This window comes from Athene noctua, chromosome 30, assembly GCF_965140245.1.
Source record: "Athene noctua chromosome 30, bAthNoc1.hap1.1, whole genome shotgun sequence".
NCBI classification, from domain to species: Eukaryota; Metazoa; Chordata; class Aves; order Strigiformes; family Strigidae; genus Athene; species Athene noctua.
Genome location: NC_134066.1, coordinates 1175002 through 1189013, shown reverse-complemented (window position 1 = coordinate 1189013; position 14012 = coordinate 1175002). Strand labels below are relative to the sequence as shown.

Sequence of the window (14012 nt, the reverse complement as noted above, 5' to 3'; positions counted from 1 at the left end):
CCAGCCCCCCGGCCTCCGGCAGCCAAGCGCCCGCCCGCCCGGCCCGGCCCCCCCGCAAAACCCCGGCACGTCGACCCGTCAAAACGGCGACGAGCCCGCGGGGCCTGGGCCCGCTGAAGGAGCTGCTGGGTTTACGGGGGGGTCGCCTGCGCCCCACCATCTGCAGCGAGTGCGGGAAAGGCTTCAGCCGCAGCTCGGACCTGGCGCGTCACCAGATCACCCACACCGGGGAGAAGCCCTACACCTGCGGCGCCTGCGGCAAAGGCTTCAGCCAGAACTCCAACCTGGTCACCCACCAACGCATCCACACCGGGGAGAAACCCTACGGCTGCGGCGCCTGCGGGAAACGCTTCAGCGAGAGCTCGGCCCTCATCCAGCACCAGCGGACCCACACCGGGGAGAAACCCTACAGCTGCGGGGAGTGCGGGAAACGCTTCAGCGTCAGCTCCAACCTCATCCGCCACCGCCGCACCCACAGCGAGGAGAAACCCAACATCTGCGGGGAGTGCGGCGACGGCTTCCGCCACAAATCCCAGCTCCGGCGGCACCAGAAGCTTCACGTCGCGTGACGGGGACGCCGAGGGGGGGACGTGGGGATGTGGGGTGGGGTTCGGGGTGTATCTGGCACCACAGATGTCACCTCTACCTCCACCAGAAGCTTCGTGTGTGACACTGATGCTGGGGGACGTTGGGATCAGGGGGGGTTTCGGGGTGTATCTGGCACCACAGATCCCAGCTCCGGCGGCACCAGAAACTTCACATCACGTGACAGGGACACTGGGGGGGGACGTTGGGATGGGGGGTGGTTTTTGGGGTGTAACTGGCACCACAAATCCCAGCTCCGGCGGCACCAGAAGCTTCACGTCGCGTGATGGGGACGCCGAGGGGGGGACGTGGGGATCAGGGGTGGTTTCGGGGTGTATCTGGCACCACAGATCCCAGCTCCGGCGGCACCAGAAACTTCACATCACGTGACGGGGACACTGGGGGGGGACATTGGGATGGGGGGTGGTTTTTGGGGTGTATCTGGCACCAAAAATCCCACCTCCATTAGCACCAGAAGCTTCGTGTTGTGTGACAGCGACGCCGGGGGGGACGTTGGGATCGGGGGGGGTTCGGGGTGTATCTGTCACCACAAATCCCAGCTCTGGTGGCACTGGAGGCTTCACGTCACGTGATGGGGACACCAAGGGGGGGATGTTGGGATGGGGGGTGATTTTCGGGGTGTATCTGGCACCACAGATCACGTGATGGGGACGCCAAGGGGGGACATTGGGATCAGGGGGGGTTTCGGGGTGTGTCTGGCACCACAGATCCCAGCTCCGGCGGCACCAGAAACTTCACATCACGTGACGGGGACACTAGGGGGGGACATTGGGATGGGGGGTGGTTTTTGGGGTGTATCTGGCACCACAGATCCCACCCCCATCAGCACCAGAAGCGTCACATCACGTGACGGGGACGCCGGGGGGGGCACGCCGGGATGGGGGGGTATTTTCGGGGTGCGTTGCCCAGCGAGGGCCGGGGACTGCAGCAGGCCGGGGCTGGATGTGCCCGTGGCAGAACCGGGTTCAGGTGCCTTTCGCCCCCCTCCGAGTACCCCCAAATCCAAGGGGAGGGGCGGGGGGGGGACACACAGTGTTGGGGCTCACGGTTCTGCCAACGAGCTCAATAAAATATCCCCGAGCAGCAGCGGCACTCGCTGAGCAGTTTTGGGGACCCCCCCAGTGCTGAGGTGACGGTGACAACAGCAGCGTGGTTTTTTTTTTTTTTTCCCCATCATCTCCCTATTTTTAGTTTTTTTTTTTTCCATCATCTCTCTGTTTTTTCCCATCATTTTCCCATTATTTTTTTTTTTTTTCCCCATCATCTCCCTATTTTTAGTTTTTTCTTTTTCCATCATCTCTCTGTTTTTTCCCATCATTTTCCCATTATTTTTTTTTTTTTTTCCCCCCATCACCACCATCCCCTTCCCCGCCGGGGCTGGAGCAGAGCCGGGTGCCCCGCGGGGACGGCACCCACACACGCACCCACACGCGCCACCCAACCGCCCCGCAGCCACCACCGCGACGGGTCCCCCCAATCCCCAACCCTCGCACCCCCAAACCCTCCCCGAGCCTGGGGGGGGGGGGTCTGTGTGTCTGTGTGTCTGTGTGCGTGTGCGCTCTGCAGGGTGTAAAAAGGGGATGTCGGGGGCACCCCCAAAACCCCGATCCCCAGGGCCGAGCTGGGCGCAATCTCCCTAACGAAGGCGACCGCCTCGTTGCATAATTTCCAACCATTTTTTTTTTTATTTTTTTTTTTTTTTTTTTTGCCGGCGGGTGGGGGAAATGCGCTGGGTTGGAGCTGGAGCCGTTACACAAAGCGGTTGGAGGGGGGGGGGGGTTATTGGGAGGGGGTGTGTGTGTGTGTGTGTCCAGCTGTTCCTTTTCCGCTTTTGTACCCCTAAAAAACAGCCTGGTGAAATCTCCCCTTAAGAAAAAAAAAAAAAAAAAAAAAAGCCAACCCGGGAACATTTTCCAAGCGGAGCACGGAAAAAAAAAAAAAAAAGAAAAACCAAATCCACGATTCCTCATCACTGGAGGGGTTGAGCCCCCCCCCCCCGCTCCTTCCCTCCTCAGCGCTATGCTCCCCATCGCTTGTTTGTGGGGTTTGGGGGTGTCGTAGCTCTATCCAAGGTTTCGCCCCGATTTTTTAATTTTTTTTTTTTAATTTTTTTTTTTTTTTTCGTTCGCCGAGTGGAAAAAAAGCACCGGGGCTGGCGGCGAGGCGGCAGCAGGGCCGGGGGAATGGGATGACGCTGGGACCTTCCTGTTCCCGGCCTCCCCCAAACGCAGCCTCCCGCCCGGGGGCCAGCGCCAAGCCCTCGCCCCCCCCCCCCAAATCCCACACCCGGGACCCCCCCAAACCCCCCTTTGGCCGTCCCCTCGCAGAGCCCGTCGCGCCGCCTCATCCTTCGACCTCGGCGAGGTGAGTTGGAGGCGGGGGGGTGTCGGGGGGGGGACACACACACACAAACACGCGCATGGATGAGCCGCTGTCCTTGGGGTTGGCTTTGGGGGGGGCTGAAAAAGAGGGGGGAACCCCTAAAATAAAAATATGGGGCACCCCCATCCAACGTGGGGATAGGGCTGGGGGGAGCTGTTGGAGGGGGCTGGGGAGCGGCGGTGGATGGCGGGGGGGGGGGCGAGGGGGGGGGGTGTCCCGGCGCTTTGGTTTTCCTTTGTGCCTCGCGGCCCCGGCGCTGCGGCCCCCACCCCGAAAATTATATTTGGGGGGGGGGGGGGGGGAAACTGAGGCAGGGAGGGGGAAGGTGGGGGGGCTGCATTGGCCTTGCAGCGCCTGTGTGTGTGTGTGTGTCGTGTGTCCCCCCCCCGGGGCGATGCTGCAAGACCCCTTTATCCCTCAGATATGGGGGGGGGACCCCAGCTCGAGCTCCCCCCAGCCCCATTCGCCCCCCCCCCCCGGGGGCAGGAAGGAGTCCCGAACCCTCTTTTTTCTACCCCCCAATTTCGGGGGGGGGGGGGGGTGGCACAGATTAAGGTCAAAGGAAATTTCGGGGGGGGGGGAATCGCTGTGCCTCAGTTTCCCCCGCTGAAGGGCACGGGGCTGGAAATTTGGCTTTTTCGGCCCATTTAGACCCCAAAGGGCCACAGGCCCCCCCCCCCCCCCCCCCAAAAAAAAAAAGACCCCAACCCTGAGCAGGTCCCCGAGTGCTGGCGAGCAGAGCTGGGGGGGTCAAGTGTGTGTGTGGGGGGGCCCCTGGGAGAGGACCCAGCGCCCCCCAACACCCCGGGGGGAGCGATTGGGCTCCGGGTGCCCCGAGAGCCTTGGGGGGGGGGACGGCAGCATCCCCGGGGGGGGGCACTGAGCACCTTTGAGGTGCACTGGGCAGTTTGGGGGTGCACTGGGCAGTTTGGGGGGGCACTGGGCAGCTTTGGGGGTGCATTGAGCACCTTTGGGGTGTCTCAGGCAGGCTGGGGGGGCACTGGGCACTTTTGGGGTGCACTGGTTGGCTTTGGGGGGGCACTGGGCAGTTTGGGGGGGCACTGGGCAGTTTGGGGGGGCACATGGCGGCTTCGGGGGTGCATTGAGCACCTTTGGGGTGTCTCAGGCAGGCTGGGGGGGCACTGGGCACTTTTGAGGTGCACTAAGCACCTTTGGGGGGCACTGGGTAGTTTTGGGGGCACTGGGCAGTTTGGGGGGGCACTGGGCAATTTGGGGGGCACTGGGTGGCGCTGGGGTGCACTGGGCAGTTTGTGGGGGCACTGGGCGGCTTTGGGGTGCACTGGGCAGTTGGGGGGGGCACTGGGCAGTTGGGGGGGCATTGGGCGGCTTTGGGGGGCACTGGGCGGTTTGGGGGTGCACTGGAAAGTTTGGTGGGGCATTGGGCAGTTTGGGGGGGCACTTGTCGGCTTTGGGGGGCACTGGGCAGTTTGGGGGGGCATTGGGCAGTTTGGGGGGGCATTGGGCGGTGCACTGGGCATGCTGGGCAGGGCGGTGCAGGCATTTTTGGGGTGCACCAGGATTCCCGGAGGGGCGGGGGCACCTTGGGGTGCAGTGGGAACCCCCGGGGGGGCTGAGGGCATCTCTGGGGTGCAGAGGGCACCCTGGGGGGACGGAGGCAACTTTGGGGTGCACTGAGTGTCTTTGGAGGGTACAGGCAGTGCTGGGGGACTCTGGGAGGGGGGCACGGGTACCTTTGGGGCGCAGCTGGAATCCGGGGGGGGGGATGCAGACAGTTTTGGGGTGCACCCAGCAGAGGGGCACAAGCATACCGGGGGCGCACTGGGCATCCTGGGGAGGGGTGCAGGTTCTTTTGGGGTGCACCGAGCACCTTTGGGGACGTGCGGACACCGGGGGGGGCACCCCGGGAGTACAGAGACTTTTGGGGTGCAGTGGGCAACCTGAGGGAGGGTGCGGGCACTTTTAGGGTGCACCGGACACCCCAAGAAAGGGGAACAGGCACCTTCTGGGTGCATCGGGCACCCCGGGGAGATGCAGGTACTTTGGGGGGGCTCCGGGCACGCCAGGAGGGGGGGGGGGGGAAAGGCACTTTTGGGGTGCAGCAGGAGCTCGGGGGGGTGTGTGCAGGCATTTTAGGGGTACACCAGGCACCCCACAAAGGGGATACAAACACGGCGGGGGGGGGGGGGGGCACTTTTGGGGCGCAGCGGACACCCGGGGAAGGGCGGGGGGGGGGGAGATGAAATCACTTTTGGGGGGCTCCGGCCACCCTGGGGACAGCCCCAAGGATTTGGGGGGTGCTCTCCGCGGTGTCGCGGGGGTGTCTGAGGTCTGGCCCTCCCCACAATCCCACCCCGACCCCCCCCCCCCCCCCGGCGGGGGCCGGGCCCGCTCGGAGCCGCCGCCCCCTCGGGCCGGGCGGGCGGCGGAAGCGGCGGAGCCGCCGCGCCGGGGCCGGTGAGCGCGGGGGGGTCGGGGAAGGTGGAGAGGGACGAGGGGTGTGGAGGGGGGGGGGGGGGGCGCCCGGGGCCGCCCCTCCCAGCCCTGGTGATGCTGGGGGGTCCCTGAGCCCCCCCAAGCTGTGTCCTGTGCCCCCCCCCCCCCCCCCCCCTTCCCCCCGGCCAAGATGGCCCCGGCCGCCGCCTGGCACCGGGACCGGCCCCCCCGGAGGGGTCAGGGACAGCCCCCCCCGCGGGGACGGATTCTTCTTCCCCCCCCCCGGTGCTGCAGGACCCCGGAGAGGTTGGGGGGGGGGGGAGGCAATTGCCTGGGAGCAAAGAGGGGGCGCACCCCGGGGGGGGGGATGCACAGGAGCGTGCTGCAGCCCCCCCCCCCGCCCAGTGTGTGTGTGTGTGTGGGGGGGGGGTGTTAGGGGGGGGGCATATTCGTGGGGTGGGTGACACGTTCCCCCACCCTCCATCTGGGGGGTTGTAACCACTCGTGTCCGTGTGCCCCCCCCCAGATCTCGGGGGTCGACCTCAGGGCAGAGCCGCAGGGCTGAGTCCAGAGCAGCTGCGGGACCCCCCCGAACCCCCCGGGAGGCCAGGTAACGGGAGGGGGGGGTGTCAGAGCAACCGGGGGCGGGGGGGGGGGCACGAAGGGATTTGGGGTCACGCAGAGGGCTTGGGGGAGGCTACGAAGGGATTTTGGGGCAGCACGTGGGGATTTGGGGGCACACAGGGGACATGTGGGGCAGCACGATTGGATTTTGGGGTAGCACAGCATGATTTTGGGGTGACAGCGGGATTTGGGGTGGCACAAGAGAATTTGAGGAGGCACAGAGGGATTTTTGGGGTGTCATGGAGGGATTTGGGGTGACACACAGGGATTTGAGGAGGCACAGAGGGATTTGAAAACACCAGCAGGATTTTGGGGTGGCACCAGAGAATTTGAGGAGGCATAGAGGGATTTTTGGGGTGTCACAGAGCGATATTGGGGTGGCACAAGGGGATTTGAGGAAGCACAGAGAGATTTTGGGGTGGCACCGTGGGATTTGGGGTGGCACAGAGGGACTTTAGGGTGGACCAGCAGGATTTTGGGGTGGCACCGTGTGATTTGAGGAGGCACAGAGGGATATTGGGGTGGCACAAGGGAATTTGAGGTGTCACAAAGGGATTTTGGGGTGGCACTGTGGGATTTGAGGAGGCACAGAGGCATTTTGGACAACACAGAGGGGAACTGGGGCAGCATAAAGGGACGGGGGGCCACAAAGAGACTTGCCCCCCCCCGAAACAAGATGCAAATTGTGAGGCTGAAGGAACTGGGGATGGGTTTGGGAGCCTGAGGGGGGGGTAGGAGCATGGGGGGGGTGTCTGCGGGTGGATTTTGGCGGGGGGTGGGGGTGGCTCAGGGCTCCCCGCTGCCTCGCAGGACACCGGGGTCCGCCGGCCGCCCCCATGGAGCAGGAGGAGCCCTGCGTGGTGGAGCTGCACGACTCGGACGAGGGGGACATGGTCCGGAGGGTCTACATCGGTGAGGAGGGGGCGAGGGGGGGCTGCAGGAGAGGGGGCCGCAGGGTGGGGGGACACCCAGCCCTGCGGGGGGGTGCTTGGCCGCGATGAGGGGGTGCCAGCCCCCTCCCCAGCCTCTCCCCCCTCCCGCCGCCCCCTCCAGCTGACGACGGCATCGTGAGCGACTGCGAGGACGAGGTGCTGCCCCACGAGATCATCCAGACCGTCATCCCCCACAGCCCCCTGGGCCCAAAAAGCAAAAAACGAGGCGGGCAGCCCAGCGCCGGCGCGGCCACCTCGGCGGGAGGCTACGGCGAGGAAGAGGAGGAAGGGGAAGGCGTGGGGGGTCGGCACCGGGGCGGCCGGCAGCGCCCCTTTATCTGCAACGAGTGCGGGAAGAGTTTCAGCCACTGGTCGAAGCTGCTGCGGCACCAGCGGACTCACACCGGGGAACGGCCCAGCACCTGCGGCGAGTGCGGCAAAAGCTTCAGCCAAAACTCCCACCTGGTTCAGCACCGGCGGACGCACACCGGGGAGAAGCCGTATCGCTGCGGGGACTGCGGCAAGAGCTTCAGCTGGAGCTCCAACCTCATCCAACACCAACGCATCCACACCGGGGAGAAGCCCTACACCTGCGGGCAGTGCGGGAAGAGCTTCACCCAGAGCAAGAACCTCATCAAACACCAACGCACCCACTCGGGCGCTCGGCCCCATCGCTGCGGGCAGTGCGGGCGCGGTTTCGCCCAAAGCACCAACCTGCTGAAGCACCAACGGGTTCACGCCGCCCGCGGGCAGCCGGCGCCGTGCCCGGAGTGCGGGCAGAGCTGCCGCGACGGGGCCGAGCTGGAGCGGCACCGGGCGCAGGCGCACGGGCACGAGCCCTACATCTGCGTGGAGTGCGGGGAGAGCTTCGCCAAGAGCGCCACGCTCAACCGCCACAAGCGCGTCCACAAGCCCCTCTTCGTGCGTTGAGGGCGGGCGGGGGGGCGAGGGGGGGACACACGGACTGTGCTGCAGGGAGGGGGACGGGGGACAGCGAGTTGGGGGGGACACGGACTGTGCTGCGGGCAGGGGGACAGCTGGGGGACACACGGTGCTGTGCTGTGGGCAGGGGAATGGGGGACACCGAGCTGGGGGGCACAGGGACTGCACTGCGGGCAGGGGGACAAGGTGACACCGAGCTGGGGGGCACAGGGACTGCACTGCGGGCAGGGGGACAAGGTGACACCGAGCTGGGGGGCACAGGGACTGCACTGCGGGCAGGGGGACAAGGTGACACCGAGCTGGGGGGCACAGGGACTGCACTGCGGGCAGGGGGACAAGGTGACACCGAGCTGGGGGGCACAGGGACTGCACTGCGGGCAGGGGGACAAGGTGACACCGAGCTGGGGGACACACAGACTGTGCTGTGGGCAGGGGGACAAGGTGACACCGAGCTGGGGGACACACAAGATGACACCGAGCTGGGGGGGGACATGGACTGTGCTGGGGGAAAGGGAACAGTGACACCAACCCAGGGGACACACGGACTGTGCTGTGGGTGGGGGAATGGGGGGACGGCGAGCTGGAGGGGACGTGGGCTGTGCTGGCAGGGGGACAAGGTGACGCCAACTCAGAGGACAGACAGACTGCCGGGGGCAGGAGAATGGGGTGACGCTGGGTTGGGGGACGCACGGACTGTGCTGTGGGCAGGGGGACAAGGTGACACTGAGCTGGGGGACACAGGGACTGTGCTGTGGGCACAGGGATGGGGTGACACCAAACTGGGGGACACCTGGACTGTGGGGGGGGCAGGAGGATGTGGTGACACTGAACTGGGAGCGACATGGACGGCGCTGTGGGAAAGGGAACAGAGTGACACCAACCCAGGGGACACACGGACGGTGCTGTGGGCGGGGGGACAAGGTGACACCGAGCTGGGGGACTCCTGGACTGCTGTGGGCAGGGGAGTGGGGTGACACTGACTGTAGTGGGCAGGGGGACAGGGTGACACTGACCCAGCAGACACCTGGACTGTGCTGCGGGCAGGAGGACATGGTGACAGCCAGCTGGGCAACACGGGGACTGTCATGGGGGCAGGGGGACAAGGTGACCCCAGCCCAGGAGACACAGACTGTGCTGGGGACAAGGTGACCCCCACTCTAGAGGACACAGGGACTGTCATTGGGGCAGGGGGACCACTGCAGGGGACACAGACTGTGCTGGGGACAAGGTGACATCACCCCAGGGGACACAGGGACTGCTGGGGGCAGGACAAGGTGATACCACCCCCCCACCCCCCCCCAGGGGACACAGGGACTGCTGGGGGTTGGAGGACAAGGTGACACACCCCCCCCCCAGGGGACACAGGGACTGCTGGGGGCAAGGGGACAGGGTGACACCGGCCCCCACCGGACACTTACACTTCGTGTGGCCCCCACTGGCCACGGGCTGGCCCTGGGTGCCCCCGCATGGGGGCTGGGGCCTATGGATGTACATATGGGGGCGGGGGGGGGACACACACACGCGTAGGGTAGAAGCTGGGGGGGGCAGGGGGGCACCAGGCGGCCCCCACACCACGGGGCGGGGGAGCGGCAGGGCTGGAGGGGGCCGCGGCCACAGAATAAAGTTCCATTTGGGGGAAGCGTGGAGTATTTTGTCTTGAGGGGGGGGGTTAAAAAAATCCCCATGGGGGTGTTGCGGGGGGGCCCTGCTGGGTCCTCGCAGAGGCCGGAGTGGGATTCGCAGCATGTGTCCCCCCCCCCCCCCGCCGTGTCCCCCACGAGCACCCCGTTTCCACAAGTCTCATTTATTTGGCGCTGTGGCAGCTGCCTACAAAAAAAGAGGGGGGGCGGGGGGGGGGCAGGGGGGGGGCTCCCTCCCTCCATTCCCAGCCCAGCGGTGATGGTGAGGAGGCCGAAGGCTACGCCTTGGTGGCGGCAGCCTGGGCAGCTCCCAGGGCTGTGAGCTGCTGGATCTTCTGGCTCATCATTTCCACCACAGCTGTGGGGAGAAAAAGGGGTGGGTGTAGGGGGGGTGGGGGGGCGTTTTTGGGGTGTTAGAGGGGCCCCCCCTTACCCCTCAGGAGTAGGGAGGGAGGGGGGCGCTCACCCTGCTTCATGGCGTGTTTCTCCTGCAGCGCCGGTTGGATTTTCTCCATCTGCTTGGTCAGGAAGTCGATTTTCCGCTTAAAAAAGTCTCGGGCGTCGTCTGCTGTCTGGGGGGAGGAAGGGGAAGGGTAAAGGGGGGGGCAGCTTCCCCCCCCCTACCCCCCAAACTTGTCCTCCCCCCCCCCCGCCTCACCTTCTCCACGTAGTAACCGGTCCCGACGTCGATGAGGACGCGCTCGACGTCCGAGAGCTTCCCGGGGACGTACATCTGGGGGGGGGGTCAGGGAAAGCGGGGAACCGGGAGGGTGACGCGGCTCCGGCAGCACGGGGGGGCCGGGGTGTGGCCCGGGGGGGGGTTAACAGCACCGCGGCGCGACGCAGCCCCGAGGGGAGGGAGTTTGGGGGGCTGCGGGGTGCAGGAAAGGATACGGAGCTGGTGAGCGGCACCAGCAGGTCCTTCCCTGTGGGAAAACAAATGGGGGGGGTGGGGGGGTGCAGGGGAACATCTGGGACCTCCAGTAGCACCCCTGTGCCCCCCCCCCGCCCTTACCTGCAGCCTCCCTGGGGGGCACAAGGTGCCAGAGCCTGAGATTTGCTCAGAGTGGGGCTGGGTGGGTCACCCCGGGGGGACGTGGGGTGATTGGGGGGGGGAGGAAGAAGAAGGGGCGGGTTTGGGGGGGGGGAGGAAGAAGAAGGGGCGGTTTGGGGGGGGGAGGAAGAAGAAGGGGCGGTTTGGGGGGGGGAGGAAGAAGAAGGGGCAGTTTGGGGGGGGGGAGGAAGAAGAAGGGGCAGTTTGGGGGGGGGAGGAAGAAGAAGGGGCGGTTTGGGGGGGGGGAGGAAGAAGAAGGGGCGGTTTGGGGGGGGGAGGAAGAAGAAGGGGCGGTTTGGGGGGGGGGAGGAAGAAGAAGGGGCGGTTTGGGGGGGGGAGGAAGAAGAAGGGGCGGTTTGGGGGGGGGAGGAAGAAGAAGGGGCGGTTTGGGGGGGGGGAGGAAGAAGAAGGGGCGGTTTGGGGGGGGGAGGAAGAAGAAGGGGCGGTTTGGGGGGGGGAGGAAGAAGAAGGGGCGGTTTGGGGGGGGGAGGAAGAAGAAGGGGCGGTTTGGGGGGGGGAGGAAGAAGAAGGGGCAGTTTGGGGGGGGGAGGAAGAAGAAGGGGCGGTTTGGGGGGGGAGGAAGAAGAAGAGGCGGTTTGGGGGGGGAGGAAGAAGAAGGGGCGGGTTTGGGGGGGGGAGGAAGAAGAAGGGGCAGTTTGGGGGGGGGAGGAAGAAGAAGGGGCGGTTTGGGGGGGGGAGGAAGAAGAAGAGGCGGTTTGGGGGGGGAGGAAGAAGAAGGGGCGGTTTGGGGGGGGGAGGAAGAAGAAGGGGGGGTTTGGGGGGGGGAGGAAGAAGAAGGGGCGGTTTGGGGGGGGGAGGAAGAAGAAGGGGCGGTTTGGGGGGGGGAGGAAGAAGAAGGGGCGGTTTGGGGGGGGGAGGAAGAAGAAGGGGCGGTTTGGGGGGGGGAGGAAGAAGAAGGGGCGGGTTTGGGGGGGGGAGGAAGAAGAAGGGGCGGGTTTGGGGGGGGGAGGAAGAAGAAGAGGCGGTTTGGGGGGGGAGGAAGAAGAAGAGGCGGTTTGGGGGGGGAGGAAGAAGAAGGGGCAGTTTGGGGGGGGGAGGAAGAAGAAGGGGCGGTTTGGGGGGGGGAGGAAGAAGAAGGGGCAGTTTGGGGGGGGGAGGAAGAAGAAGGGGCGGTTTGGGGGGGGGAGGAAGAAGAAGGGGCGGTTTGGGGGGGGGAGGAAGAAGAAGGGGCGGTTTGGGGGGGGGAGGAAGAAGAAGGGGCGGTTTGGGGGGGGGAGGAAGAAGAAGGGGCGGTTTGGGGGGGGAGGAAGAAGAAGGGGCAGTTTGGGGGGGGGAGGAAGAAGAAGGGGCGGTTTGGGGGGGGGAGGAAGAAGAAGGGGCGGTTTGGGGGGGGGAGGAAGAAGAAGGGGCGGTTTGGGGGGGGGAGGAAGAAGAAGGGGCGGTTTGGGGGGGGGAGGAAGAAGAAGGGGCGGTTTGGGGGGGGGAGGAAGAAGAAGGGGCGGTTTGGGGGGGGGAGGAAGAAGAAGGGGCGGTTTGGGGGGGGGAGGAAGAAGAAGGGGCGGTTTGGGGGGGGGAGGAAGAAGAAGGGGCGGTTTGGGGGGGGGGAGGAAGAAGAAGGGGCGGTTTGGGGGGGGTAGAAGAGGAAAAAGGGGCAATTCTGGCGGAGCAGCCAGGGATGGGAAGGCCAGGGAGGGGCTTAGCACGGCCCCCCCGGGCCCAGCGGGGATTGGGGTGTGTGGGGGGGTCCGGGGGGGCCCCCACTCACCCTCGTTGCTCTTGTTGAGCACGTTGAGACAGTCCTTGGCCTCCACGTACTTGGTCTGCACCACCTTGAGCTGGGCGATGGAGGACGAGAGGAACTCCACCTCCTGGGGGGGGCACGGCCTGCTCAGCGCCCGGGGGGGGGGCCCAGCGCCGGGGGGGGGGGCGGGCACGGACACCCCAGGAACAGCCCCGAAGAGCGAGACCCGCAGCCCCCGGAGGGGCCCCAAACACCCAGAGCCCAGGGGTGGCCCCCGGGGTCACACAGGGTGACAGGGGGTGGGGGGCACCTCACCCAGTCACCTCCAGTGTTGTCACACCCCCCCCCCCCCCCCAGTCCAGTGTTCCCCAGGGCCCGGACTGGTCCAGTGTCTCCCCCCCCAGTCTGCTCCCAGACACCCCCACTCAGCCCAGTCTGGTCCAGTACATCCCCCCCCCCCAACGCCCAACCCAGTCTGGGCCAGTCACCCCAGTGCCCCAGCCCAGTCTCCCCCCACACATCCCCACTCAGCCCAGTCTGGTCTCACCCGCCCACACCCCTCCAGCCCAGTCTGGCCCAGTACATCCTCCCTCCAGCCCAGTCTGGCCCAGTACATCCTCCCTCCAGCCCAGTCTGGCCCAGTACATCCCCCCTCCAGCCCAGTCTGACCCAGTACATCCTCCCTCCAGCCCAGTCTGGCCCAGTACATCCTCCCTCCAGCCCAGTCTGGCCCAGTCCATCCCCCCTCCAGCCCAGTCTGGCCCAGTACATCCCCCCTCCAGCCCAGTCTGACCCAGTACATCCTCCCTCCAGCCCAGTCTGGCCCAGTACATCCCCCCTCCAGCCCAGTCTGACCCAGTACATCCTCCCTCCAGCCCAGTCTGACCCAGTACATCCTCCCTCCAGCCCAGTCTGACCCAGTACATCCTCCCTCCAGCCCAGTCTGGCCCAGTACATCCCCCCTCCAGCCCAGTCTGACCCAGTACATCCTCCCTCCAGCCCAGTCTGAACCAGTCCATCCCCACTCCAGCCCAGTCTGACCCAGTCCATCCCCCCTCCAGCCCAGTCTGGCCCCATAACCCCCCCCAGCCCCACGCCCCCAGCCCTGCACCCCCTCGGCGCGGCCCCAGGCGGGGGGACGCGGCCCCCCCGGCCCCCCCGCACCTGGTCGAGCTGCCCCTTGAGCAGCTCCAGCTGCGGCAGCGTCAGCTCCCCCACATTCACCGTCTGCGCCATCTTGGGCCGCCGCGACGCTCTGGCACCGCCCGCGCCTCTCGCTGCTCCCCGCACAGCGCCCCCTGGCGGCCGGCAGCGCCCCGGGGACGGGGGGGGAGCGGACCCCAAAAGTCGGGGGGCAGTAACAGCCCCCCCCAGGGAATAGAGTCACCCTCCCGCCCTAAAAGGGGCATTCGAGGTGCCCCCCAAGGGGCTAAAGCCCAGCACCACCGTGGGGACGGAGCCCTGAGCAAGGTCTGTGTGTGTGTGTCCCCTTCCTAGGGCTCCTGGGGTCCCCCCAACCCCAAAAATAAAGAGATGGGGGGGCAGCAGCAAAATTGGGGGGCAGCAGGAAAATCTGGGAGCTCTGGGTCACCTCCAGCAGCAGAGGAGGAGGGCAGGAGCCTTGGAGACCTGCCCCAGGGGGGTTCAGCCTTGGCGACAGGGAACAAATGGGGAGTGGGGGGACAGGAGGGACAGAGGAGGGACAAGGGACAAAT

The 14012-nt window shown here is 66.2% G+C and overlaps 2 protein-coding genes across 3 annotated transcripts in view; one reads left to right on the top strand and one right to left on the bottom strand.

The window, feature by feature from the left end:
- Positions 1 to 7889, top strand: part of LOC141971824 (uncharacterized) — a 165479-nt gene extending 157590 nt beyond the window's left edge. Inside the window, 2 exon segments of the mRNA XM_074929419.1 lie at positions 145 to 590; positions 7287 to 7889. Of these exon segments, the coding sequence (XP_074785520.1) occupies positions 145 to 590; positions 7287 to 7889 (1049 nt within the window).
- Positions 7890 to 9689: 1800 nt separating this feature from the next.
- PFDN5 (prefoldin subunit 5) lies at positions 9690 to 13558 on the bottom strand. 2 transcript variants are annotated; one of them, XM_074929610.1, is made up of 6 exons: positions 13462 to 13558; positions 12322 to 12424; positions 10436 to 10467; positions 10200 to 10274; positions 10008 to 10113; positions 9690 to 9899 (listed from the first exon to the last, which is right to left on the bottom strand). In XM_074929610.1, exons 1-6 carry the CDS (start codon positions 13531 to 13533, stop codon positions 9820 to 9822), a joined length of 468 nt encoding a protein of 155 aa, XP_074785711.1. In that variant the 5' UTR covers positions 13534 to 13558; the 3' UTR covers positions 9690 to 9819. The 2 variants fall into 2 exon arrangements, with proteins under 2 accessions (XP_074785711.1, XP_074785712.1); XM_074929611.1 differs by lacking the exons at positions 10436 to 10467; positions 12322 to 12424 and having other exon boundaries at positions 13462 to 13543.
- Positions 13559 to 14012: the final 454 nt, after the last annotated feature.

Coding starts and splice junctions, on each gene's coding strand:
- PFDN5 (XM_074929610.1), bottom strand. CDS start 13,533: ATGGCGCAGACGGTGAATGTGGGGGAGCTGACGCTGCCGCAGCTGGAG. Junction 10,468..12,321: donor GCTCAACAAGAGCAACGAGG/GTGAGTGGGGGC, acceptor GTTTTCCCACAG/GGAAGGACCTGCTGGTGCCG. Junction 10,275..10,435: donor TGGTGCCGCTCACCAGCTCC/GTATCCTTTCCT, acceptor CCCCCCCCCCAG/ATGTACGTCCCCGGGAAGCT.